Below are 24,037 nucleotides of genomic sequence, written 5' to 3' on the forward strand. Positions count from 1 at the left end.
CTCTACTCAAGTCACAAGGGGCACCCAATTCAGAAGGCACTAGGACCAACAACACACAGTGGCCACATGAGTCCCTCACGCAGGCCAGATGTGTCCCTGACGGTACAGAACTATAGCTGCCTGTCCTGTGTGACTGTCAGGTCAGATATGTCTCAGGGGATCAGGGATCAGAACGGGAAGCAGACAGGGTACTCGCCAACTGACGAACATTTTCTAGATCTTTGTGCAAAGTACTTGCAGGAGAAGCCGTGAGTCCTGCATCACAGGCCAGACTGTGCCAGATGTCCACCAGAACTATTTAACCCAAACAGGTGAGCTATGCAAGGCAAGCCAAAAGCCCTGTCCACCCCCCAAGCCAGCTGACCCCGTGAGAGGATAACAGACAGACAGCCCACTGTCCTCCATTCCTCACCAAAGCCCCAGGGTGAGGGACAAGTGGGCAGAACTGAGACCGCTATTGCCTGCTGTGCCACAGCACACCCCGTGACTGCTCAACAGGAGGGGACCCTGTCTCACACCAGACTCATTTCCATGTTGTGTGCTTGGAGGAGACAAAGGCTCACAGCTAGTCCACACTGCTTTTCTCAGGCCTGCATCTGCCTTGAGACCCTGAGGACAGGCTCTGCAATCAGAAACCAAGGCATCCATCCATCTCACTGGTAGTAAAAACCAGTTGTAGGGTATGGGAGGCTGCCTGTCCCTCAGCTGGTGACAGTCAGCAAGGTACTGAGCCAAGGTGTTCATTCTCCTTCCAGTGTTCTGGAGAAATGGGCCTGAGACTTGTAGGCCCCAGTGGTCATTGTTTATAACACAGAAACAATTCTCAATTTGCAAAAGAATCACCATGTTCTTGCATGCTTCCTTATTTGATTAACGCTGGGGACGGAACATAAGATCTCTCGCACGGAGCAACCCCTCCAAATCGCCACTGTGTTTTCCACGTGTCTCTGCTAGGTAAGTTCACTGCGAGGAGTGAAGGAAGAATCACAGATGCCCAGCCACCTGGATATGGGATCAGGTCTAGGGATCAGGCCCCAGCCAAGTCCAGATCTCTGTGGTGACACGGTCTATGTGTGACCACCCCTTCACCCCAACTGGTTCTAACAGCTTAGAAGCTGGGGACAGAGGATACTGCACACATTCAGCTGAGTGGCTGGGGGCTCAGCGCATGCACCCTTCGGTGGCCTCCACCAACATACAAAGCACCACCCATCCAGCAACTCTCCGCTTTCTCCAAGCAGACAACAGCAGAGACACAGAACTGTCTGACAGCAGCTGCGCAGTGTGCCAAAGAGTTCAAGAAAATGACGTCGTGCATTTGGGTTTGGGTGTTTTTGTTCAGGAAGAAGTAAACCGCTGTACCATCCTGCCTCTTTTGAGGTGAAGCTACACCACAGCGCATCCAAAGATAGCCGGGCGATTGTATGTTTGCGAGGGAGGATGGCACCACGTAAGCCATGTGGGTGGAGGAACACCACGCACGGAGTGACCATGGCTGCCGGGCCACAAAACAAATCAAAGTTGTGGGTACCCAAGGAAGGACAAATATAGCTAAGTCCCACCAAGGTCAGCCCTGAGGGTTAGGAGGGACTCCTGCCCTGTCCTCTACCCCGACAGCAGAAGCCATCTATCAGATCTACTGGCATCTTCTACTCGACCGACTAGGAGCGGGTGACTTTGCCAATTGCCCTATGGAAATGGCATCGAGGAATGAGTGCTAATTTACAATCATGAAGGGATAACAATCAGAGACCTCACCGAGACTGCGGACAGTCACCAGCACACCTGTGGGAACGAAAGAGTTTTGGGGTATTGCCATGGGTGCTATCTGCCACAGAAAACCCTGAGGAGACCTGGCCCCAACTTGGTTTCCAGACGACCTGAACAGAGTCTGGGGATGAGGGGCAGTGCAGTACCAACCCAGGCCACACACCTAACAGTCTGGAAGGATCGTGTAGTCATTGTCTTGGGAGATTCAGGACAGGCCTGGCCTGCAGGTCACCAGAGCCCAACCATTCCTTCTGTGCCACAGCAGCCGGGCACAAGGCTGCTGAAGCGGCCCTTTAATGGGAGGTGTATCATGTCCTCAGGACTGTGCTAAAGTTCACCTCTGTGGACACTGACAGCCAAAGAACCTCCCAGCGCTTACAGGGAGCCATATGAAAATGTCCTGTAGGACGGAGAGGTACAGGAAGGCTCACAAACTCAAAGCCTGAGGACGACCTTGTCTCAAAACAAAATTCAAGAGGGCTCAGGGGTGTAACTCTCTCACTATAGCGCTTGCCTAGGGCATACACAAAGCCTTCTCCCCAAGCCCCGATATCTCTCCCCTGTACCCCCCCCCAAAAAAAAACAACAAATACTTTACTGATTATTATTTATTTTCCTAAACATCTCTTCCTATCCTTTCTTAGGCCAGGGAACTGTGGCTTCTTTCAAAAGGCCTCTTAGGCAGACAGATCAAAAACTCCTGGGTGAAACAGATGCACTCTTACTACAAGCAATGTCTTCTTAGCTCTTCCCACATCTGAGGCTCTGTGATCAGCAGGCAGCGGGCTCCGCCCCCACCTTTCCCACCTCAGCTGAGGCGGTCACTTGAAGGGAACAAAGGAGCAGGAGCCCTGTTGCCTCTACTTGGGGCCTTCCCACAGACAGTCTTAGGCCATGACATCATCAGCCACCAATCACCACAGACAAGGTGGAGCAGGTTTGTCTGTGAACAAGACTCTGCAATAGCCAAATGGCAAAGGGCAGCGCAGGTGTGAGGTGGCTATTTATTTCCCGATTCTGTGTGAAACTGTAGAAGAAAGCCGAGAAGCACCCGGGGGGAAGAGCTTGCTAAGGAAAAAGAAAAATGCGAAATCTAAAATGCTCTGGCTGTGTGTCCCAGACCACCAGGGAGCGTACCTGTCCCCTCCCCTGGCGGCTGACAGTGGAAGCCTTTGTTCCAAGAGGCAGCCAGTGACATCTTTCCCAGCGCTCCTTGCCAGGCAAAGAGCCAGCTTGCAGGAAAGCTTGTGTGTGCAGGTGTGTTTTCAGGGCTTCCGAGCGAGCAGGGGAGACAAGAAGGGAATGTGGCCAGTCCACAGATCCGGTTTCCACTGGGCATCACAGCTGGAGGCTGCGGGCCACGGCCATTTGCGGCTTTAACTTTCCTCCAGAAAATATTAGCAATCTTATGAATGAAGCTATATGGCCAAGGTTAGAATAAGAAAGGAGGTGTGTGTGTGTGTGTGTGTGTGTGTTTGTGTGTGTGTGTGTGTGTTTAGCTGAGGGCTCCAGGAGAAAACTACGGGGCTAATGCTCTTTATAATATATTATACTCCCGTGCCCCGAAACACACACACACACACACACACAAAAGAGGTATTATTACAAGAAGCCCTAACAATAAAATGAGGCAGAGGGCACAGAGCGAATCACCCTCTGCTCTGGGAAGCATGCTACGCCGTCTGCCCAGCAGCCGTGCAGCCAGACTCCTGATGGGAAACAGCACCCAGGCTGAAGGGAACAAACGTGAAGACACGGCCCCAATGGCCACCAGAGATACAAACCTCTGGGATAAACACTTTCCTTTGATTTTTTGTTTTGTTTTGTTTTTTAGTTTGGTTTTTTTTTCTTTTTTTTTTTTTTTTACAGTGCTGTGGAACGAACCCCAAAAGCATGAAAGTTAGGCAAGTGTTGCACCCTTGGCCCTAGGCAACTGCAATTTTTTTTAAAAGACTTATTTATTATTATGTGTAAATACATTGTAGCTGCCTTTAGTTGCACCAGAAAAGGGCGTCAGATCTCATTACAGATGGTTGTTAGCCACCATGTGGTCGCTGGGATTTGAACTCAGGACTTTTGGAAGGACAGTCAGTGCTCTTAACTGCTGAGCCATTTCTCCAGCCAGGCAACTACATTTTTAACCGAATGTGCATGTTCAGGGATGGTTTTCTACACAGCACCCATGGTGACAGAAGGTGGAGAGGGCTGGACAAAAACAGGGCTCTCAACGCAGCTACACGTATTACTACTCGTACAGTCGACAACACGCCTGCGCTCCTACCACCTTCTCTATGCAACTGATACATAGATTAAATGTAATAATCAGGTAAAAATACCTCCACTAGATATGGTGTAACTCTTATTACACAGTGAGGCTAGGTGGGTGTGGTGGTCTACGCCTATAGTTCCAGGGTTTGGAGTGCTGAGGCAGGAGAATCCCAAGTCTGAGGTCAACTTGGACTAAATAGTCTATTCTCTGCCAGTCTGAGCCAGACTAACTTAATACAATCAAATAAACAAACAAGGATAAAATTAGGTAAAAGGAGCAAGACTAAGTCCACCAGTGTAGCTGGGAATGGTACAGGCCCTTAACCCCAGCATCTGGGAGGCAGAAAAGGGCGGGCCTCAGAATTCGAGGCCTGGACTGCAAAACAAGATCCAGGCCAACCAGGGCTGCAGAACTAAGGTCCTGTCTTAAAAAAAAAGAAGAAGAAGAAGAAGTCAGGCAGGCGGTGGTGCACGCCTTTAATCCCAGCACTTGGGAGGCAGAGACAGGTGGATTTCTGAGTTCGAGGCCAGCCTGGTCTACAGAGTGAGTTCCAGGACAGCCAGGGCTATACAGAGAAACCCTGTCTCGAAAACAAACAAACAAAGAAATAAATAAGAAAGTAAAGACAATAACAACAAACACAGAGTCTAATATTTACTCCAGGCTAGACAGAGGTGACACACTTTGGATCGCTATTCTCCACAGCCCCCAAGACCTGGCTCCCTCTCAGACGCCAGCTCTGTGGGTTAACCTTTGCTCAAGGTGCTCCCTGCAGGAGAAGCTCCTCCCCAAGCTCAACTGGAGCAGCGATGGGTGCAGCAAGACTATGGACGGCAGACCCGTCCTGCCCGAAAACCCCAACAAAGCCCTGGGCTCCCTCTGTCCCATTCACCGGTGCACAGGAAACTAAAGAAAGGGACACCTCAGGCTCTGAGCCCAAGCTGAAGTCACTGTGACCCTAGCCGGCTGGGGTGGGGCTCCTTCACTGACAGGCAGGACCAACACCTGCTGTGAGCTCTCTGCTCCTAACCCCTGGGGCTGTGTGAGGGTGACCAGTTACCCTAAAAGGAGAAAAAGCCTGCATTAATATCATCTATTCTTCCTGACCCCCAGATATCCTCCCAAATAAAACAAGTCTCACAAAAGGACTGGCACCGGTCCTGAGAAGCTGTACCCTGAGATCTGGTTACCCTGGTAACACAGCCCCACTGCTTCAAGCAGGGTCCTCAGAGCTGAGGTGTTCTTCACACCAGCCTGGTGGCAGCTGCAGAAGCCCTCCCTCCACCTCACCCAGGACGCTGCCGGCCTAGCCCACCGCATCAAAGACCACGAGCTGGGCGATTTTTTTCTGCCCAGAGATGGGAGAAAGAAGCAATGGGAGAGAGAGAGGGGAGGCTATATTTAGTGAGCCGGCCAGGACAAGAGGAATGGAATGAGTCACCCAAGCTCAAGCACTTAACCGCTGCTCACTGTGGGGGTCAGCCAATCAGAAGTCAAGGCAGGGAGGACCAGAGCCAGGAGCAGTCTGCAGAAGAGCAGACCTGTCCCAGGTTGTGGGACTGACAGACAGGTGCATAGAGGAACACAACGGCAGACAAGGAAAAGAAGTTAGGACAGAAGACGGGGCTCAGTGTCTTCTGGACGGTTGTGTGCACACTCTCCCAAAGCAGTTGCCATCAAGAGCTGGAATGAACTTTCCTTAGAGAACCCTCTAGATGCCCAGAAGGCTTGAAGGATCTTTTGCTACTTTAACCAGGGAAAGTCTATTTGACTCGCTTACTCTGAGCCTAGAAAGGTATGGAAGATCTGATTTTACCTTACCCCGACTTCTTAGAGGGAAAGTGGGAAAATGAGGCAGCCTGAGGTCAAGACCTTTCGAGAACAGCTAATGAGAGCATGCCTTCCATCCTGTACCCCGTGTAGCCCAGGCTACCCACTCACTGCCCCAAACCCAGTCCTAGAAGATGCTTTTACTTGATCCCAAGAGGCTTGCTGTGAAGCACTGTTAAGTAGCTGTCTGGAGAACTCAGCAAGGCCTGAGAGCACCACTCACATGCAGACACACCCACTGCCTGCACGTGTGAGCACATGTGAGCACACGTGGGCACATGTACAGGGATGGAACATACCTGCATCTCTAGATGATTGGGTAACACACCCAAAGTCAGCAGACTTTCATATATAGGGTGCACAGTAAAAGCTTACATTTAGGGTGGCAATGGTATTTGTTTAACAGGGACTTCTAAACACCCTCCCACGCCCCCACTCCCCACTCCCCACCCCAGTGCACAGAGCTCAGTCATCATGGGAGGTGCATGGCTGGCCTCAGGGAGCACTCCTAGGTTCTCACAACTGCCTATTTTTAGCCTCCGGTCTTTCCTGCCTTCTTCCCTAGGGAAGGCCTTTCCCTCTGCTCCCTGGCCCACTGCTCACAGCAGGATCCAGACCCCGAGCAGGGAGGTGGGGTTGCAGGAGCCTCAGCGTGGCCTACCCACGCCTCACACTTCATAGTATAGATGGAGAAGGCAGACCCAAAGCAGAGGGAAGAAATACTTTAATGTCTCAAGACAAGGGCAAGGTGGGTGTGGTCGAGAAGCGGTGCATGAGATGCCTCATGTCCATCAGGGTTCAAAGCCTGGAAATCTGGCCCCCATCACTGCCCATGTTGACTGACACTACACCTTGCATTTTGCAGGTGAGGTTCTGCCTACCAAGACAGCAGTGACTCACTCACCAGCCCAGACGGCTGTAATTCCAGCCACGTAACAGTGGTGCCACTTCCCATGGGCTTGGTTCTCTGAGGAGGGAGGATACTCAGTGTTGTCTTGCTCTAGACCAGCACCTGTGGGTTGTGATTCCTTCAGAGGTCAAACTACCCATTCACAGGGGTCACATTTCAGATATCCTGCATATCCGATATTTACGCGAAAACTCATAATAGTAACAAAATTATAGTTGTGAAGTAGCAATGAGCTAATTTTATGGTGGAGATCACCACAATATGAGGAGCTACATGACAGGTTGCAGCGTTAGGAAAGTTGAGAACCACTGTTCTAGGCTCTGCCCCTGCTGTGCTCCTTTTGCTGAAGCTCTCAGCACTACGCATGAGCTGCTGTTGTAGTCACCACAGTAGACTGCAGTAGGTCTGTATATGCTGGCCGTGACAGACTGACCTGCTTATAACCAGGATGTTCAGGCACCTCCATCCCCTGAAGAGAACTAGAAGATTTTAACATGACCTAACAAGGTTTAGACACAACAAAGAAGATGGAGCCCATGCAAATAATATGCAATTTTTTTTTTTTTTTTTTTTTTTTACATCTTGGCAAAGGACATGAATGCTGATGCTGGCTAGTGTAATGGTTTTTTTTTTTTTCTCTTCAAGCACCCCGCAATGCATGTGTGAGTTCTTCAACAGAGACACCGTGACTATGCTACTGACAGCCTGTTGCTCTGAAATCATCAGTGCATATCTAGGAGACATCAACTCTCCAGTCCCGGTGCTCTGGTCCCGCCAGGCACACACACTTGAGCCACAGCCCTCCGGAGTGATCCATCGGAAGCCAGTTCCGATCCTCCTCCACCTGCCACTGGGATGGCATCACTTTGATGATTTGGTCGGCCCTGTTCTGGTGTCCACCACGGGAGAACAGCAGCACCACTTCTGTGCCAGCTCTCAAGGAGAGGGGAGGAGGAGGAGGAGGCGGGAAAGAGGAGAAGGGAAGGGGAAAGGGGAGGACCTGCCAATACACTGAGGGAGGATGGGAGAGCTTGGCAAGGCACGGATGTTCTCCCTCAGTCACACCTCAGCTCTCCTTAATCTTTACCCAGCAGACAGATTGCATTTACTACTACCCAGAATGCACTTCTCCCCAAGGCAGTGTGATCTCGCAAGTCCAGGACCCTGCTCCCCTGAAGCTAATGACTCGTCCTGGAAACTATGACACAATACAAGGAGAGAGGTAAAGCATGACCTCAGAGGCTGTCTCTGTTTTGTTTCCTTTATAAAGCAGGAGCTATCACAAAGATCAACGAGGGTCCAATTGAAGTACCTGAAAATACCAGTTATGGCCGGGTGCATGAATGCATTCATCAGCTACCACTTACAGAGCACTTACGTGCCAAACACTGCTGCATGCTCGACCTGCATTAGCTCATTTCTGTCTTCAGAATAACACTCTAATTATAGGGTTACCCTCACTTTGGAGGACCAGCAATGAAATTACAGTTCAGAGAAGACCATTACCTCCCAGGGTCATGATGCAATGGAGACTCTAGGGCTGGCTGGCCCCGGCACCTACGTCCCTTCAACACAGCCTCACTCAGTAAACTCGATGTACTGTGACCTCTGTCCTGTTTCTTATGAGCACACATGCCATCAGATGTCATTCAATTCCCTCTATGCTTCTTTAGATTTTTTTTATTTAAATAAACAGTGATTGCTAATCTATAGGTATTGATTGGGTGCCTGCTCTGTACCAAGACTGCCCTGGGATACAGAGACCCAAACAAAAGAAATCTATATAAGAAGAAGAAATTGAAGAAACCGTATAAAGGATAAGATATGAGCAAAGCCCAAGACTGCTGCGCACGCCACTTGGCTGGACCCTCGCCAGTGCGTCTTGCACTGTGCAGTTGGGGTCAGAGGTCTGAGGGGAGGAGATACAACGGTGTGGTGCAGACTGTGAGCTGCGCTCCTGCCACACCACCTGACAAAGAGCTCAAGCGCTTCAAGCTCCTACCTAAGAGGTGGGGAAAAGGCAAAGAAGAGATGCGAACGGGGACGTCAGGAGGACCAAGCAGAATGCAGACAGGCTAGACGTGGAGCGCCACCAAGGTGGAACAGAAGACACCTTGGGAACAGGAGGCACAAACGCCCATCATCAGGACATGGCATGCATATTGAGAAAGATGCAAATGTACCTACTGTCACACTACTCTTTCAAGTTTGGATCTTGGCTGTCCATGGGTCAAGGCCTGATCACTAGCCTATGGCACTTTTAGGAAGAGGTAGAACCTGTAGGAGGAGAGACCTATTGGAATGTTAGGTCACTGAAGGCATGGCATCCTTGCAGGGGACGCTGGGACCGTAGCCCCTTCCCATCTCTGCTTCCCAGACACCGTGAGGACAGCAAGTTTCTCTGACCGGTTGGTCCCACTTCCGTGTGTGTTATCCACAGGCCAAACCAACAGTGTCTTAGGGGATGTCAACTATTCCACCAACCACTGGCACAGAGGCTTAAAGCCATGGACTACACACACACACACACACACACACACACACACCAGGCCACTAGCCAGGTTATTCTGTGAGCTATCTGCCCTTCAATCCTCCCTGCCCACAATGAACAGTAAGGGAAACTCCATTGGCGGCTCCGCCCTGTGCCACGTCTCCCAGGAGAAGGGAGAAAACAACCGCCTTACCATCTAGTGATGCTCTGGGCTTTCTGGCTGGGCCACTCCCTTCCCTGTCTCAGACGGCGGCGTTCCCCTCACTCAGCTGGTTCCTTGGCATACACAACCCCACAGTGCACGGTTCATAAAGAGGCGAGGTGGCATGGTGACAGAGCACTATACTCAGAATCAGAGATCTGAGGCAGGGGCGCTGACACTGACACTGGCCAGCCTGCTCCGTATCCAGCTGTGCATCTGAGGTGGGGACAGAAGGGAGCCCTGAGAAGGGCTCAGCAAGTCTCAGACCATGGAGAACACACAGCGACCCCCAATGGGGTCCCGGATGAGGGTCAGAGACTTCATCTCACAGGACACACACACACACACACCTGATACTTACTAATGTCTATTCGACATGAGGAAAACCTCAGCCCAGGGAAACTACCTACTTGTCCAAGATCAATCTCAAGTCCACCTGAGGGAAAAAACAATTGCTATAGGTTGTCATGAAGTCAAGTGCTTTTCAGTTATGGTATAGTAAGACAGACATTAATTTATTTATAGAAAATTTCAATTGTAACATTTTCTAGGGGTGTCCTGCCAGAGTCAAAAAACATACAATTTGTCTTAGTCAAGGTTTCTATTCCTCCACAAAACATCATGGCCAAGAAGCAAGTTGAAGAGGAAAAGGTTTATTCAACTTACACTTCCACATTGCTGTTCATCACTAAAGGAAGTCAGGGCTGGAACTCACACAGGGTAAGAACATAGGGGCAGGAGCTGCTGCAGAGGCCATGGAGGGATGCTGCTTCCTGGCTTGCTTCCCCTGGCTTGCTCAGCTTACTTTCTTAAGAACCCAGGACCACCACCCCAGGATAGCACCACCCACACTGGGCTGGGCCCTTCCCCTTGCTCACTAATTGAGAAAATGCCTTACAGCTGGATCTCATGGAGGCATTTCCTCAAGGGAAGCTCCTTTCTCTGCGGTAACAAGTTGACACACAAAACCAGTCAGTACACAACTCAAGAGTTAGGTACTATATGCAATCCCATGGTGGATGGAGCTGACTCGAAGGCTGGGAGTCCCAGGGCTCACAGAACTCACAGTCGTGCATATGCCCTGTGCTGAAGTGGCTGACGCCACTCTCCTTTCTGTAAAGTAGTGGTTCTCAACCTGTGGATCACAACCCCTCTGAGAGGATCAGATATCCTGCATATCAAATATTTACATTACCAGCCATAGCAGTAATAAAATTACAGTTATAAAGTAGCAACAAAACAATTTGGTCGGGGGTCACCATAGCAGGAGGAACTGTATTAAAGGGTCCCAGCATTACAAAGGTTGGGAACCATTGTTGTAAAGGCACAGGATGCTTGCTGCTATTCGACCTTTCATAGACAGCCAGTCCCTCCAACCCAGAACAAGCTGCTAAGTGGGGAGATGGCCCAGGAGTCGCTCAGTCTCCCCACACTTGTGCCTTCCTTCCTCTGAGGACTCACCAGGCACGCCTTCCTGCACACACTTGTTAGCTCTGAACCAGGGGCAATGCTGTGAGCCCTCTGACATCCTGGAGACTTAGCAATCAGTGTAAGAGCAGAGGAGTGGATTAGGGGTCAGGGATGGTGCTATATGCTTGCAAGGCCAGCCATTGATGTGTTAAGTCTCATCAGTTGCAGATCAGCACCGACTATCTCGAAAATAAATAAAAGCCAAAGGCTAGGTGTCTTAGTTGAGGTTTCATTGCTGTAAACAGACACCATGACAAAAGGCAACTTTTAAAGGGACAACATCTAATCGGGGCTGGCTTACATCGGGGCCGGCTTACAGTTTCAGAGGTTCAGTCCATTATCATCATGGCAGGAAGCATGGCAGTGTACAGCAGACATGGTGCTGGAGGCGCTGAAAGTTTTACATCTTGACCCAAATGCAGCAAGAAGACTGGCTTCCAGGCAGCAAGGAAGAGGAGGCTCTCAAAGCCCACCCCTACAGAGATATACCTCCTCCGACAAGGCCACACCCTCTCCAACATGGCCACACCCACTCCAACATGGCCACACCCACTCCAACATGGCCACACCCACTCCAACATGGCCACACCTCCTAACAGTGCCACTTCCTGGGCCAAGCATATCCAAACCATCAAACTAGCTAAAGGCTTTAAGGGAAATATTGTGCTCCAGAGAAGAGACTGGGCCACTTTCCTCTGACTGGAACCTACCAGCTCACCCTTCTGCCACAGGATACAGCTCCTCTGGATTCCACACTTTCAGACTTCCTGGCCTCCAGAACTGTGCCAGTCTGTGGAATTTATTTCACAGTAGAAAATAAACTAAGACATAAGACAAATTGGGGCTGTAACTCCAGTTCCAGGAGATCCAAAACCCTTTTCTGGTCTCTGCAGGTACTGCATGCACACAGCGCACAGACACCAACCAGTGCAGGGAAAACACCCACACACATAAAACATAAAACTAAAGAAACCCTCAGAGGAAGGTAGCAACATGTGAAATGCCTGGGGCCAGTGCATGACACACGGCTAGAGATGACAGTAGCGACAAATCCCATGAACATCAGAACAAGGGTGGCAGCATCAACCCTAGAGCTCTCATTCAACTGGCCTCGAACACAGGACGGCAGGAAGCGTTCCCGTGGCCCATCCCTTCCTCTGTCCAGAATCAAAGGAAAGCACTGGTCTCCAGGCGCTGACTGACCCAACACTGACAAAAACATCCCTGACCTTCTCCTCCATCCACAGGGCCCCGCCTCTAGAGCCACAAGTGGGATGCTGAGATGGCCAAGCAGCTCCCTTGATGTCTAAGAAAGAGCCACACCCCACAGGACAGACAGCCCAGGCTGTGTGAGCCATCCCAATGCATGATAAGATGTTCTCTGGGACAAGTGGACACAGGCAGAGACCCCTAAGGAACTAGAGAACGGCTGTGACATTTACATCAGCTATGGCGTTAGAAGACGCATACAGGAATCTGACAGTGGAAGCTGAAATCGGTTCCTTTGCTAAGACACATGGGGCGGGATTTTTTGTCTGCTTTGCTTATTACTGCCGTCATCTTTAGCTCCTGAAACTGCCTAGAACACTTGACTGAATGAAAAAGGGATCAAATCCCATATGATTCAGGCCAAATGCTTTGAATCGAGCAGAATTGGATTTGGATTTTTTTTGTGCAGCTCTGTAGAAGCTGTGTGGCTATAATAAGCCACTCAGCCTCTCTGCTTCTTGTTAGGATAAATGGCAACGATTGACTCATCAGACTGCCTAGCACAGGGTAATCTCTGAGAAATGCACACTCTGGGCTTTCCCCTGCCAGTGCCTTCAGAATCTCCCTAACTAATGGTAGGAAAGTGGCCCCAGCGAAGAATCATGGCTGCCACTCTCTGGTCTAGCCCAACTCCTATCCACTCACCATGCTGTCAAGCACAGTCCAGCCCAACCTCCTCTCCACTCACCGAGGAAACTGAAGCATGGGACAGTGTGCGCCAGGTCCCCAAAGAACCAGTGCTCACCGACACTCCTGCCCAAACCCAGCAGTCATCTCCCTCACCTCAGCATGCGGTCTCAAGATGAGTGCTCCCCAGCAGTCATCTCGTTCACCCTAGCATGCTGTCTCAAGATGAGTGCTCCCCAGCAGTCATCTCGTTCACCCTAGCATGCTGTCTCAAGATGAGTGCTCCCCAGCAGTCATCCCGCTCACCCTAGCATGCTATGTCTCAAGATGAGTGCTCCCCAGCAGTCATCTCGCTCACCCTAGCATGCTATGTCTCAAGATGAGTGCTCCCCCACAGTCATCCCGCTCACCCTAGCATGCTATGTCTCAAGATGAGTGCTCCCCAGCAGTCATCTCGCTCACCCTAGCATGCTATGTCTCAAGATGAGTGCTCCCCCACAGTCATCCCGCTCACCCTAGCATGCTATGTCTCAAGATGAGTGCTCCCCAGCATGCCAGATGAGTGTTCTTTGCAGCCACCCCAGGGTACTACTGTTCATGAGGGCCAACCAGAACCCCAGTTTCTCTTGATAGCTCTCTTTCTGTGTACTTCAAGTGTTGAGGTAAGAAGTGGAAACAGATCTCAGGCTGGCAAGCCCCAGGCTGAGGTCACAGAAGGCTTGTACTGGAGACTGTTAAGGCCTCTGGCTGGCTGAGTAGGTGCAGCACCCAGATTCCTAAGACCTGGGTTCTAGAGAGTAATTTCAGTGCCAATCATAAATCTGTATTTTAGGCCATTAAATGGTAGTTGGAAGTTTACATGCAAATCAGAATAAAAGGAGCAGAAAGAGGGGCTCCAGTGTTTTTAGTGGCAACTGGTCTCAAAGGTTGGAATGCAGCTGTGGAAGTGACACAGAGGGACACTGTCACTGCCGGTCAAGAAGACCTCACCTACAGCTTCCAATGGCCTTTGTACTCTAGCTCATAAGAAGGGCAAAGGAGAGGGTAAGGCCACCCAGTCTCCGTGGGTCTCCACGGACCTTGTGCCTAGGTCCTCTCTAGGTCTCCAGGACACAGGGAGAAAGAACTAGATTCCCACGGGGCAGGAAATTACAATGTTCAACACACCGACCTCACCCAGGAAGTACAGTAGGCACTACAGAACTCCAACTCACCACTCTGCTCCGTTACACAGCTGAGGCAAGGAAGGCGCTTCCCAGCCTTCCCTGAGCTAGCCGGATAGTTCTATAGGTAGACTGCTCTATGAGATAGAAGACGCGAGAAAGATGTTTCTTCCAGAAAGATCCTTTAAAAGGTGTGGACCAGTCGGGCAGTGGTGGCGCACGCCTGTAATCCCAGCACTCTGGGAGGCAGAGGCAGGCGGATTTCTGAGTTCGAGGCCAGCCTGGTCTACAGAGTAAGTTCCAGGACAGCCAGGGCTACACAGAGAAACCCTGTCCCAAAACAACCAAATCCAAAACAGCAACAAAAAACAAAACAAAACAGTGTGGACCATCCATATCTCCCAGAGAAATCTCTTTCCATTGTTTCCTGCTAAGAGACACAGAAGCTCATGTGCCCTGAGGCAGAGCCCTAGGCAACTGGAGGGTGGCGGTGGCCGAGGCTAGATAAGCCCAACCTAGTGTCTCTATGGTGGTATTAGTGGCTTAACAGAAGAGAGGCCCCTGCTAGTGGGCCTGCTCTGTCTTACCCAGTGGCTTCTGTCACATTATGACAGGGCAGGGATCCAGAATCAGATGCTGAAAAGATAGCCATACCACTTTTAGGGTTCTTGAACTCCAGAAACAAGATCCAAAATAAAGCTGGGCGGTGATGGCGCACGCCTTTAAACCTAGCACCTCGTAGGCAGAGGCAGGTGGATTTCTGAGTTCAAGGCCAGCCTGGTCTACAGAGTGAGTTCCAGGACAGCCAGGGCTACACGGAGAATCCCTGTCTTGGAAAAACAAACACACAAACAAACAAACAAATAAAAAAAGGAACCAAAATAAAAAATTTGGAGGGGGGGGGGAATGACCTCATATAGCCCAGGCTAGCCTTGATCTTACTATGCAACAGAAGATAACCTTCAACTCCTGATTCTTGGCTGCTGTGCTACCACAAGCCGTTTATTAAACTTCTCTTCATTAATGACAGAAAATGGACTAAGACATCTCTTTTTGTTCTCCTTGAAGACAAAAACAAGACAGAGATCCAGCACATACACCAGCCTGGCCATAAGGTAACCTGAAGACTATTCTATGTACCAGGATATATGAAACTAGGTCAACTTAAACTCTTACCTGTCTCCTCAGAGTGGAGCCTGTAACTACTTTAGCAAAGTGGCTACTAGGGCCAGAACAGTCATCTTCCTGGACAGAGAGCCAGAGCCCTGGTGACCTGGAGACCACACTGCGATAGTCCTTTCTAGACCTCTTTTACATAAAAGACAACAACACTTTTAAGACACTGTCACTCCCAGTGGCGCTAATCCTGTTATTTTCTGAGGAGAGCCCTGAGGGATGAAAGGGCCACCCATCGATGGCACCCATTCACTGGAGTTCTTCAAGTGACAATCGGCAAATGACGAGGAACCCAAGCTTAGTGAGAGTCCTTAAAACAAGAGAGAGCCACCCCCAAGTCATTAAATATTACCTACGATTCACAACTGAAGCCTAAGGAACCCGACCCAAGACCACACGATGGGTCCCCTTAAGGGAGCTCTGGAGGATGAGAGCTTATAGATGCTCCTCAACAGCTCCAACTTCTGACAGTCTGAAGCTGAAACGCCCCAAGGTACAAAGTCCCAGGTGTTGCATGGATGCAAAGATCCCAGCAGGCCAGAAACCGACGTCTGACATGTCAAGTCCCAGAGCATCTAGATGAGGGACCCTGAGTCTGCAGCGGGCGCAAAGGCGTTGCTAGGCGCTGACCTTCTGTGGTTGCCACCTGTAGAAAAGCCTCATCTCCCAGAAGCTCCTCCGGCTCAAGGTTCCTGACCTCAGCAGCTGAGACTCCACCCAGCCAAGGTTACTTCAGGGCCTCAGACCATGTGGTCCATACGTTGTTCCTTAAAAGGCAATGCTCTCAAAGACCAGGTTGAACTCACTCACTCCTGGGAGAGACAATGACCAGTAATAACTGGAAGCTATTATAGAGAAGGAAAAGAAAGCTGAGCCCCCAGCTTGGCTGCCTTCCTTTCCAGTGAGGCTCGGCCTCCTTGGCCGCGCCTGCTAAAGCTGGAACACATTTTCTTCTTTAATGCAAAGGCGGAGGTGACTCTGGCCAAGCTTTGGATGAGTGGGTCACAGCTCAACACACAGCAGCTAGGGGGCAGGACCAACCACAGGGGTGGGCACTCGAGGGCCAATGCCTGTGTAAGCTGTCTGCTAGTGCAGAAGGGGCAGCAAGAATTAGAGATGTCAAGGCAGGGCTGTGCTTCTATGATAGAGCGACTGCCTGGAGTGTGCTCGGCCCTGAGTCCGTCCGCCACCACCTTATCATCCACCACAGGAGGACAGATTAAGGAAGAAAATACTGTGCGTGAACAAGATACCCCTGCAATAGACAACTAAAGATAAATCAAAGGGAGAAAAAAACCTAAAGAGAGATGGAGAAGGGGAGAATACCCACAGGCCTCAGGGGCAAGGCCCAGCATTAGCCAAGGAAGCTGCATTCTCCTGTTTCCCTCTATTCTCCCCAGGAGAAGCAGAAAGAACACACAGGGAAGGTGAGCAGATGCAGAGGGGTCAAATGTGTGCTCTGGCCTGGGGCTGTGGTAAGGGACTGTGTCACCCCAGCAGGACCGGTCTATTCACTCCCTTTCTACCCGCTGCTATTCCTCCCGGAAGTCCTCCCTCTCCGATGCTGCTCCTCACCAGGCTGAGTGACTCTGCATAAGTACGGGTATGTATGGATATATATACACAAGTGTGTGCTCTGGAGCTTAGGACGTGATCAACAGAGTCGATGACAGAAGCTAAGAGATGGCTCAGCAGTTAAGAATGGTCGATCCCCAAGCATGAGGTTCAGAGTTCAAATCTCTGGCATCCACAGTTTGGCCAAACATATATCATACACCCCAACACAAGGGGAGGGGTAGGTAGAGACAAAAACTGCTGGAACTCACTGGCTACCAGTCTAGCTCCCAGTTCAGGGAAACACCCTGTCTCCGCAGAGTAAGTCGGAGGGACGGAGCAGAACACCTGTGTCTCCATCTGGCTTCCGCGCACCCACCATCATGTGCATATACTATACAACACACTCAAAAGGACTCAACAAACATTTACTGTCCACCCCCCCCCCAAGTGCCAGGTGCTGGGCAGAACAGTGGGTACCCTGTCCCACTGTTTGGCTCTCGGGGGCCCGAGACACATGTAAGCACAGCACTGCTGCAGAGGACGCCAAGGTCCCAGAGGACGCCAAGGGCAGACAGGAGTGCTGGGACACAGGGGAGTGAAGGGACAAGCTATGAGGATAGCAGGACAAGGGACAGTGTGCCCACCACAAAAAACGGGGTCGCGGAGAATGGCTGGCAGGCTGGAAGGGATTGGGACTCTAGGGACGGGTTAGTTTGGGTTCAGTACAGAGGGCCACACTGCAGAGGGCCATGGAGACAGAATGCAGCCGGCAGAAGGTGGCCCTCAGGGTAGGTGGGTCAGAGCTCTGGCCAAACCCAGGGGCTTGCCTCCATGAAGAAGCCACCATGGGAGAAGCATAGGGTGGAGTGGACAGAAGCTGTGTGGGGCGGGATATGAGGGATGGTCAGGTGACAGCCTCAGTCTGAGCAGGTACCCGAGAAAGGGAGGAGCAAACCAAGAATGCACAAGCATCTCGTCCTGCTGGGGCCGGCTGGAGGTGAGCAGGGACTGGCCGGCCCTGGCACATCAGAGGCAGGTGGATCTCTGAGCCGGGTCTACATATTGAGTTCTAGGCCACCCTGTGCTACATAGAGAAGCCCCGCCTCGACTCCTCCACCCCAGATTACGAGACAGCTGAACAGAGTTCTAAAGGTGAAAGCCTTCTTCTCAGCACACAGCCCACGCCCGCCATTCCTCCCTGAAATGGCACCTGGGTGCTCCCGAGGGGTCAAGCATGTCTCCACATAACAGATGGTGGCCCCAACTCCAGGAGCAGACGACAGGGAGAAGAAAGCAAGGCAGAAGGTCTGTGCCCCAGCCACACTCAGCCTCACCCGTGACTTCAGGCCACATCACCCTGCCGCGCCACACCTGGCCAGGCCTCAGTACCCTGCCACAGGGTGAAAGCAGCCAGCCTCCCTGGTGGCCCGCTGAGATCCACTGCTCAGACCCACACAACCCTGTTCATCAACGTTCCAACTGAGACTGACTAAAAGACCTACAGGGAAAGGAACCCGAACTGGATATGAGACAAACCAGAAGCACGTTGCCACTGACAGTCTCCTCAGCCACTGACTAGAAGAGCGCAGTCTGACAACCATGTGTGTGCGCTGCTCAGAGCCCACTGTACAACAGCCAAAAGCAGCGCCTCCTCCTGACTCTGCGCCGATGGCCTGGCAAGCTTGTGAGTCAGGACCCTGAGGACAGGACAGGATGGGTCACACATGGGCAAGGGGCAGGGAGTGCTTACACTGGGTTGCAGGGGCCAGGGAGGACAGTGGTCTTCACAGCAGCATGGCCAGAGCCCAGCCAAGAGAACTGTTACCCAGAGACATGAAACTGGCCAGACGACATACAGAAGGCATGAGCAGGCGCTAGGACAAAGACTGGGTCAGATCGGAACCACGGCAGAGGAAAAGCAGAGGTAAATAGGAAAGAATGCTATCAGCCAAGCGTGGTGGTGCTTGCCGTTAATTCAGGCAGAGGCAGAGGCAGAGAGGCAGAGAGGCAGAGAGGCAGAGAAGCAGAGGTAGAGGCAGGCGGATCTCTGTGAGTTTGGGGTCAGCCTGGTCTATGCAGTGAGTTCCAGCACAGCCAAGACTGTGTAGAGAGACTCTGTCTCAAGCAGGGTTGGGAATCTAACAAATTCTGAGCACCAATTACAACAGATTCTGAAAGAACTCCCGGTGGATTAGGCGGCACAGGGCACACCATGCAACTGTACTCACTGTCTTGTCTCAAGAAGCAGAAAAGCAGACACGAGGTCTTCTAGCTAATGACATTCCTTTATCCACGACATTCCCAAGAGCTCAAGGTTTAGAGAGGACTCTGCTGGGGACACCTCACTTGAGAAGGTAGTAGTGACGTCATCTCCTTCTCCTATGCACACAAACCCAGGAAGGTTGGCAACCCTTACCTCCCCAGCAGTAAGGTGGGACCCAGTTTACCCGTTCCTTACCCTGCCATGGTATTAGGCTTTCTTCGCTGTGACAGAGGACTTGAGAAAATCAACCTAAAGGAAGGAAACGACTCTTTAGCTCACGGTTTCTGAGGTTTGCGCTTATGATCACTGGGCCCCATTGCTCTGGGCCTGTGGTGCCTCAAGTCGTCAAAGCTTGAGCATGAGCAGACAAATTTGTTTACCTCGTGGCGGACAGAAAGCAAAGGGACCCAGCATGTCCCCAGCAGCCTAATTTCCTATTACCTAGATTGATCCCCCGCCCCCTCAAGTCAGTGATGAAGCCTTTCAACATTTGGGGTTAACCCTCAAAAATCCAAAATACAACGCATGGCCAGGCACTGCCCTTCCTCTGTGGGACCTCAAAGAGATGAGGACACCCCAAGGTGCTCAGGGAAGACCTTCTACTCGCCTACCCTCTGGTGCCGTGCTAGCCAGCATCATCCCAGAGTTGGTCCCTGGGGGGAAGCCAAGCTTCACTGAGACACTCCAAAGCACAAAGGGATAGGAAAGCCATCTCTATGCCAAACTCTATGCCAAACTCCTGGCTCCAGAAGAGAGGCTCCCAACCAACCGGGCAACCAATTCACACTCACATGGGCACAAGGTCCCTAAGGACATATTTTAAGGACACACTCTCTGCTGTACCATATTTACAATATACGTTTAAAACCCTGAGACTCTTACATACTTCTGGCCGACAGGGGTAAGGGAGCCGGCTCTCCAATCCCCAGGCCAAATGCCACCTGAATGGAATAAGCAAAGTGACATTACCCCCAGGGCTGGAGTCTATATCTTGCGAGGACGAGGCTGGCAACGGGGCCAACCCCAGCCTCCCCTCCTCGGCCTGAGCAGGAAATCCTGGAATGGCAAAGGCAGGAAAGGCAGCTTGCTGCGCTGGGCTGTCACTCTGGGCCCCTCAGGACCACCCTCCCATCATGTCCTTCTGGCGTTTTTAGTCTCCGTCCCGCTCAGGGTAGGCATGCACCCCCTAAGCCCAGGACTGCAGTCATTTGTGACATAGCTGCCAACTGAAGACATCACACTACACAGGACAGCACAGCTAGCACCAGGTCACCAGATGACAACCTGTCCTGGTAACTGAGTCTGGGTTAGCCGCATGTTTGGGTTTTGTTCCCCATCTCCACACAAAGCTCACATCCACAGGCGTTACCCCGTGGCTGTATGGGAAAAGGTGTCGTCGAGTGGATCAGCTCAAGGGAACTTCGACCCTCTGTGAGATAATACCTCCGGAACCTGAGCCAGCTGTCACCCGCCTGGACCAGCTACCATACACACGATGGTCTGGGACAACATGCTGTGTGAGTGGAAACGTGCTTCAGAGAGAAGCTGTCCCTTCACAGAACTGTAGTCACTGACCGACAGCTGGTTTCTAGTCTGAGCCAGCCCTCAGAAAGTAACTATCACTTCATCCACAAAGGACAAGGTTCAATGACTCGAATTTCTTTTCTTTTCTTTTTTTTTTAAATTGCTCTACACAAATTCCAGACTCAGACGTGACTGCTCTTCCAAGAACAAGGAGCCAGCAGCCTTTAGAAAGAGTAGCCATAGGTTCTGGCTTTGGCTGCAAAGCCCGAGTTATGTCTACACCGCTAGAGCTAAAGGTGGCCAGCCTGAATCTGGATAGGACAGAAGGTCAACAGGCCGAGGGGGACGCGCCTTAGCTAGCAGGCGGAGGAGGGGAACGGCTCAGTGTGGGGCAGTCCTGGGGCAAGTCCAGGGGCCTGGCCTGTTCCCACAGCCTGGAGCAGGATTCATGCTCACAGAGATGACCTTTCCTGTGTGCCTGAGAGAAGTCATGATTGCCTGATGCTGGGTTTTGAGATAGGATCTCTTCACGTAGTCCAAGTGGGTCTTGAACTCTTAGCCTTCGTCAGGTCCACCATGCCTGGCTCAGGTGTGACATTACAGATTTTGATTATACCTGGATTTTTTTTTATTTTTAAAATTTAATCGTTATTTTTATCTATTTACATTTCAAATGTTATATCCCCTTTCCCAGTTTCCTCTCTGCAACCCTCCCGTCTTATCCCCCCTTTCCCCTGCTCCTATAAGGGTGCTCCTACACCCTCCCACCCACTCCTACATCAGCACCCTAGCATTCCCTACACTGGGGCATCGAGCCTTTGCAGGACCCGGTTTTTTTTTTTTTTTTTTTTTTTTTTTTTTGACAAGGTCTAACTGTGTAGGCATGGTTGGCCTAGAGCTCACCATATAGACCAGGCTGGCCAAGAATCCACGTATTTGCCTGCCTCTGCCTCCGGGAATACTGGAATTAAAGCTCTGCACACTGTGCCCAGGAATAACTGGGTTTTTTGTTTTGTTTTGTTTTTTTTAAAGCTTCTGAAATCAGCTTACAATTTCAACATTAGGAGAAGTGTTTCTGGAAGGTCACTTCTACCGAGACTCGAGGCAGATTCCCACTATTCATCTGGGGTGCTCTGTGCCTTGGTCGCCTGTCCCTAAGTATGAGGAGAGTGAAAGTTATGAAAGACGCCAGCAGTAACAATGACAGCAGCTATCAAGCCCAACAGGGTAGTACATGCTTATAATCCCAGCTTCCAATCTCAGCCCTCAGGAGCTGGAGACGGGAAGGCCGGGAGTTCAAGGACACTGGCAGGTGTGAATGGAGTTTGAGACCAGCCTGTGTTACTTGAGACCCTCTCTAAACAAAACAAAGCTCTTAAAAAGCAGCTGTCACGTGGTAATTACATTACGTACGTACATTACATGTGATAGACAAGGAGAAGTGTGTGTGTGCCCCAGGCCATCAGGGCCTTACAACTGCTCACCGAGAGGTACCACTGCCAGCTTGTACCCATAGAAAAGAAAAAGGAGACACAGAGATCCAGTAACTTGCCAAAGTCACACAGGGATGGTCAGATTCCATCTGGAAGTCTACGACCAATACACTAAACAGCCATCTGTAATTATGTCTGCTACTATCTTAATCCCGAAACCACATAATGAGCAGCCACAGTTGTCTGCAAATTATAGATGGGAAGAGAGTGCGCAAGATGATTTTGTCCAGCGAGGCAGCTTCGGGGCCAGGAGTCCAGCAAGCCGTCTGACCCCTGCACTTTCTCAACTGGTGGCAGACTTGGAGGGTCAATCAGCCAGTTTGGAACTTCTGCACTAGAGCAGGTGACACTGCCCTCCCAAGGAGGACATGGAGAAGGGTGAGCCCGATGCCACCACAAGCCTGTGCCCTGTACCAGCCTGTCTCCCATGCAGGAGGCTCGTCCTAACACTGACACCCCAAAGATCCTGCCTTCCCGTGTGTGTCGGGCATGATGTTCTGACTCTCAACGTCTCCCACCTTCCCTAAGACGTCCTGATCCCAAATTTAACTAGATCAGGAAGGGGGGAGGGGGGCTAGGAGATATTTGTAAAAAACTACAGAAGAAAGAACAATGAGTTGAGACAGAAAAAAAAAAAACTCCCAGTTTTTTGGAATGAGGAAATAGGCCTAAAGTTGGACCCAACTCCGTGACTGCTAGGTACTGCTACATACAGAACTCACAGGGTCACACTGCAGGGATCGCAAGCCACCATGCAGGGAAGACAGGCATAACCACAACAGAATCCAGCCTTTTTTGGCAAAAGAGCTTCTCTTTGCCATCAGCGATTTCTTATCTTTCTGGGACAGACTATTCCTTACAGCCCGCTGACGGGAAGAATGCCGGAGAATCAAAAGCTATGAATCCAACATTTCCCGTGGGTCCCATGTCTGTTGCTCACAGCATGTCCACACACAGAGGAGTGCAGGGCACACATGTTTAGGACACCGTTCACGGAACACGTGACGGCCTGGCCTGTGGACCCCCCAGGCCTATCCCCTGCACACAACACAAGCATACTGACCAGCCATACAGCATGAGGAGCTCCGGACAGACACCTCTTGACCACAGTTTCAGACACACAGGGTGCTAGCAGGATGGTTCAGTGGGTAAAGGTGCTTGTTGCCAAGCCCGACTGAGTTCAATCGCTGCTAAGTTCTGTATGTGAACTGAAAAAATACAGTTTTCATGGGGCATGGTGGCCCGTGCCTTTAATCCCGGCACTAGGGAGGCAGAGGCAAGTGGATCTCTGTGAGTCTGGTGCCAGCAGCCTGGTCTACAAAGCAAGTTCAGGAATAGCTAGGGATCGTTCAAAGCCCTGCATCAAAAAAAAAAAAAAAAAAAAAACCAAAACAAACAAACAAAAAAGAATACAGTTCTCCAGAGCCAGGTAGGGAAAAACCAAGAGACACTGTAGAAATGTGGAGGCTGCAGACTGTTGCAGCTCCTTCCCCAGGTCAGACAACCAACCCTACACGTCCTTGCAGTGAAACAGATGGACGCAGAGTGTCATCTGTGGAAGAGCATCTTCAGAGTAGACACCAGGCCTGGGCGTCATCCCCAGCCCGCAAGATCAGCAAACGGACTGAGTTTAGTAACAGAAAATGGGATGATCTGACACTGTAACAGACACACTTCCAACCCCAGAGACTCTCAAAGGACCTCTAGCCTGCGGGACGCTGGGGACGGGGAGACACCCCAGGGTGACTCCACAGCTGGTGAAGGGCTTGCTGATGGATGGCGGGAGGAGGGTTAGCATAGAAACCCAACTCTGGCATCCACACCTGGTTCCCGGTCAATGATGGGGGGCGGGGACCTACTATGAAAAACCTCATCTGCAATGCAGCTCAGAGGCCCACGCCTGCAAGCCCGGGTCTGAGGTCTCTGTGGAGGTCCTGGGCCAGCAGCGAGGAGGCCACTCCACTTCCCAATGGTGTTTATTGCAGCATGGCGGCAACAGGCAGCTCCAGGAGTGAACGCAGGA

At 51.1% G+C, this 24,037-nt stretch overlaps 1 protein-coding gene across 1 annotated transcript in view; it reads right to left on the reverse strand.

Moving 5' to 3' along the window:
* Nucleotides 1-15,994, reverse strand: part of Mical3 (microtubule associated monooxygenase, calponin and LIM domain containing 3) — a 142,593-nt gene extending 126,599 nt beyond the window's left edge. The window contains exon 1 of the mRNA XM_052172896.1: nt 15,808-15,994. Coding sequence (XP_052028856.1) covers nt 15,808-15,840 — 33 coding nt within the window. The 5' untranslated portion in view covers nt 15,841-15,994. The remainder of the gene's footprint in view (nt 1-15,807) is intronic.
* Nucleotides 15,995-24,037: the final 8,043 nt, after the last annotated feature.

The sequence above is a fragment of the Apodemus sylvaticus genome, chromosome 2 (assembly GCF_947179515.1).
Source record: "Apodemus sylvaticus chromosome 2, mApoSyl1.1, whole genome shotgun sequence".
NCBI classification, from domain to species: Eukaryota; Metazoa; Chordata; class Mammalia; order Rodentia; family Muridae; genus Apodemus; species Apodemus sylvaticus.